General features: G+C 28.5%; 1 protein-coding gene across 1 annotated transcript; it reads right to left on the bottom strand.

Moving 5' to 3' along the window:
- Positions 1-1,720: 1,720 nt before the first annotated feature.
- Positions 1,721-2,457, bottom strand: LOC120080267 (cyclin-dependent kinase inhibitor SMR3-like protein). The gene has a single exon (XM_039034885.2). It carries the CDS (start codon positions 2,248-2,250, stop codon positions 1,948-1,950), a length of 303 nt encoding a protein of 100 aa, XP_038890813.1. The 5' UTR covers positions 2,251-2,457; the 3' UTR covers positions 1,721-1,947.
- Positions 2,458-3,922: the final 1,465 nt, after the last annotated feature.

The raw sequence follows: 3,922 nt of genomic DNA, 5'->3' as shown, positions 1-3,922 counted from the left end.
TTTTTAGTTTTTAAAAAATTAAGCTTATATAACACTTCTTCTATCTTTAAGTTTCTTATTATGTATCTACTTTTTATCATTGTTTTAAAACATCAACGCTCAAGCCAAGTGTTGAAAGCTAAAAGAATAGCTTTTGAAAATTTGTTTTCGTTTTTGGAATTTGGCTAATAATTCAACTCTTTTAGTTAATAAAGATGCAAATGATTTATAAGAAATTGAGAAGAAATATGTTTAACTTTTAAAAACTAAATGGTTATGAAGCCGGGGCCTTTATTTTTTGTTTTTGATTTTTGGCTTTTGAAAATTAAACCTATACCTTTTCTACCTTTACTTTTTATCAATGTTTTCAAAGATCAAATAGAGTTTTAAAAGCTAAATAAAAAAAGTTTTTTTTAAAATATGTTTTTTTTTAAAAAAAAAAATTTAGCTAAAAATTCAATTCTTTTATTTAGAAAAGATAAAAAATATTGTAAAAAGTTAAGAGAAAACAAGAATAGTTACCAAATAAGACTTTAATTTTTAGTCTTCTATTTTTTTAAAATCTATGTTGGCTTCACTTCAACTTTTCAATAATAATTTTTATAATTTTTTTAAATGAAACACTTAAATTCCAACTAAATACTAAAAACGAAGTTCTAGGTTTTCAAAACATCTTTTTTAGTTTTCAAATTTTAACTTGGATTTTAAAAAATTATTAGAAAGTGAATAACATAATATAGAAATTTATAAGTAGAAGTAATATTTAAAGGCTTACTTTACAAAAACTAAAAATGTTCAAATGGTTATTGATCCCTCAACTTTCAAACTTTATGTCTAAAAATTATATAACCTTTCCTATTAGACGTAAAATTGAATGTTTAAAGACACATTAGATACTTTTTTTTTAAAACAAAAAATAATGTAGGGACCAAATAGATATAGACCTAAAAACTAATAAATCTACTCACAATTATTTATTTATTTTTTTAGTACAACAATTATGGAGATGAGGGATCGAATCTCTCACCTGAAGAACGAAAAATCATGTTAATTAATAATTATCGTTGTTGAGCTAAGTTTGCTTTGACTATTCATCTTTGTATCCCTTCATTAACTACATAAACACAAACCTATATTTAACCCTTTTCAAATGATCAACTATATCAAACAAATTTCCTATATAAGCATCTTGAAAGATGATAAAACATTCCTTGAATTCTTATCCAATCAAGCCATGCATGAAATGGGTAAAAGAACTCAAACAAATTTATCTCAATTATTTTTCAAAATTCAAAACAAGGTTTGGTCTATGGTCTCAAGTAATTTGAACAAAAACCACAGCTTTTTCCTTCTTCTTCTTTCTTCTTATAATTTTTTGTAAAAAAATAAAATTGAAGTCCACCAAACAATCCCTCAAACCCCACATTGGATTCCAATCTATTTCACCCAATATGCATCTGTCTTTTTATTTTAATCAAAAAGCTACAAACCATAGACCTCCAAATGACGTGGGTCATATCAAACCCCTTAAGAAGAAAAATACCTTTTTTTTCTTTTTTTCTTTTTTCCATTTTTTTGTCACTGTCAATCATTTTCCCATCCATGCACATTCATTCATTATTCCCTCAATTTTTTCTTCATTTTTCAAAAAATCATTCAAAATTTTAGATTCTCTAGTGAAAAATTTTCTCATCTGGGTCTGTTTGTTTCATGGGAAAATTTCAAGAGAATTTGCCAAAAATTTGAACAAAGCTAAACTAGAATATTACTCATTTAGATAACAAATATCAAATCCTTTTGTACATCATAATCACCTTACTCCTAACAACTAACCAAGTACATAAAAAAAATAGTAATAGTGAAAAAAAAAACCCCCCAAAAAGAGAAAAATTAAAACAAACACCAAAAAAAAAAAAAAAAACAGAGAAACCCCTAAATTCTCAACTATTACAAACTCAATTGGCCCTTCTAAACTCGGAGCTTGAACACAGATTCTAAATCAGGAGGATTAAAGAACTCCCTTATATAATTTTGGTTAGAGCTTGATTTTAGAGATCTACGCTTTCTCGGCGCCGGCGGACAACCCAATTTCTCCGGTATTCTAGCTTCTTTCGCCGTCGGCGTCTTCTCGCCGTCGTCTTCACCGTCTTTCGCCTTCGATTTTGTGCTAATCGGCTTCAACGATGACCTCGTCGGCAACCCGGCAATTACCCATTTTTTCCCCTCTGCTTCAAATCCGCCGTCGATTTGAGACTTTTTGGAGAATCCCATTTGAAATAAGGGGGAAAAAACAGCCAGAAAAGGGGGAAAGGGAGAAACGATGAAAAGCAGAGGAGAAGAAATTGAAAAAACAGAGGAATCGTTGAGGGTTTAGAAAGAAACAGAGGAGGAAGGGAAAATTTAGGAGGGAAATGAGAAAAATAAAAGGACTGAAAAGAAACTTTGAAATAAAAATGGGGGAGAAAAGAGGATTTTATGGAAAAATAAATAAGAAAGGGAAGGACAAAGAGGGGATTTTTATTATTTGTTTTTATTAATATTAAAATTATTTTATTTTCACGGTAGCGTAAGCTTAACACAAAAGGCGGTCTAAAAACAGAGATTTTCTCGAAAGGAGGCTGCCCGTGTTTTTTACGGGCAGGATTTTGGCGCCAAAAATTTGGAGCTCTGGTGAGCAACGGCTCTTTTTCCCGCCTAAGTTTATTTTTGTGCGTTTTTCCGGTTTTGCCCCTTATCATTTCACTGGTCTAAGGGAGTGGGAGTTCTCTGTTTGTCAGGGCTTTTTACCAGTGGATAGAAAACCGGTTTACAGCCCGACGTAAGAATGGGCCTGGGCCCACTTTGTTTTTTATGGGCTTGCATTTTGTCAGGCCCATCAATCCTCGAGTAAAAAATGGAAAATTTTCTCACTGCGATATATTTTTTCCCCCAAAATAGCTATCGAAAATATTTTGTTTTTCTTTTTGTTTCCTTCTTCTTTTTTATTTTAAGTGTTTTCTTTTCTTTCTTTCTTTTGTCCCTTTGTTTCTCGAACGACTACATTTGTATTTGATAAATAATTAAGAAAGCACTACTTAAAATGTTCGAGAATTAAAATGGTTGGAACTCCAATTTTTTTTAAAATATCATTTTACTTCTTAGGCTTTACATTTTATTTTATTTTTATCTTTGTACTCTTAAATATCCAATTTTATTTTTATGTTTTCAATAAATTTTAAAATTGATCTCTTCAATTACGTTGTTAATATTTTTATATTAAAATAATAGTCTTTATTAGCATTAGATTTATAGATGATAAGAATATATCCATATACTAACTATTCTTCCATAAAAATTATTGTTTTTATTTAAATAATTTAAATAAAAATTAAATTCAAAAAATAAATTAATATTATTAAAGGAAAAAACAAATCGACTGAAATTACAAAAACTAAAATAGGATGACATCTAAAATTTATAAACCAAAATAGTATTTTAACCCATAATCATTCAATTTATTTTTTTTAAAAAATATTTTTTAATAGATTAAAAGTAATTTACATATGAAAAACTTTTACAAATAAAAAAATATCAAATTATTTATAGAAATACGAAAAGAAAAAAAATACTAGTCGATATTAATAGACTTCTATCCGTAATGATACACTTTTATCAATCTCTATGAAAAAAGATAGAAATTTTAGTATTCTATGTAAATAGTTTTTCTTCTCTTTCTATTTTTAAAAATTACCATATATTTTTTTCACTTCCAAATCAAAATTCAAAATTTTCGTAATTTTTCGAAAAAGAAAATATGATTTGAAAAAATGCGGGGTCCACATGGGCGGCTGAGTTGGCTAGCTAGGACAGAAGAGGACCATGTGAAAGCCGTCCCCCCAAAAAAACAAAAAAATATGACGTTATCTGACATCATCACTTACAGCACTCCACGTGGAAAATTCCC

This window comes from Benincasa hispida, chromosome 6 (assembly GCF_027475165.1).
Source record: "Benincasa hispida cultivar pf3 chromosome 6, pf3_genome.v1.1, whole genome shotgun sequence".
NCBI classification, from domain to species: Eukaryota; Viridiplantae; Streptophyta; class Magnoliopsida; order Cucurbitales; family Cucurbitaceae; genus Benincasa; species Benincasa hispida.
This window is presented reverse-complemented; position numbering and strand designations above follow the sequence as displayed.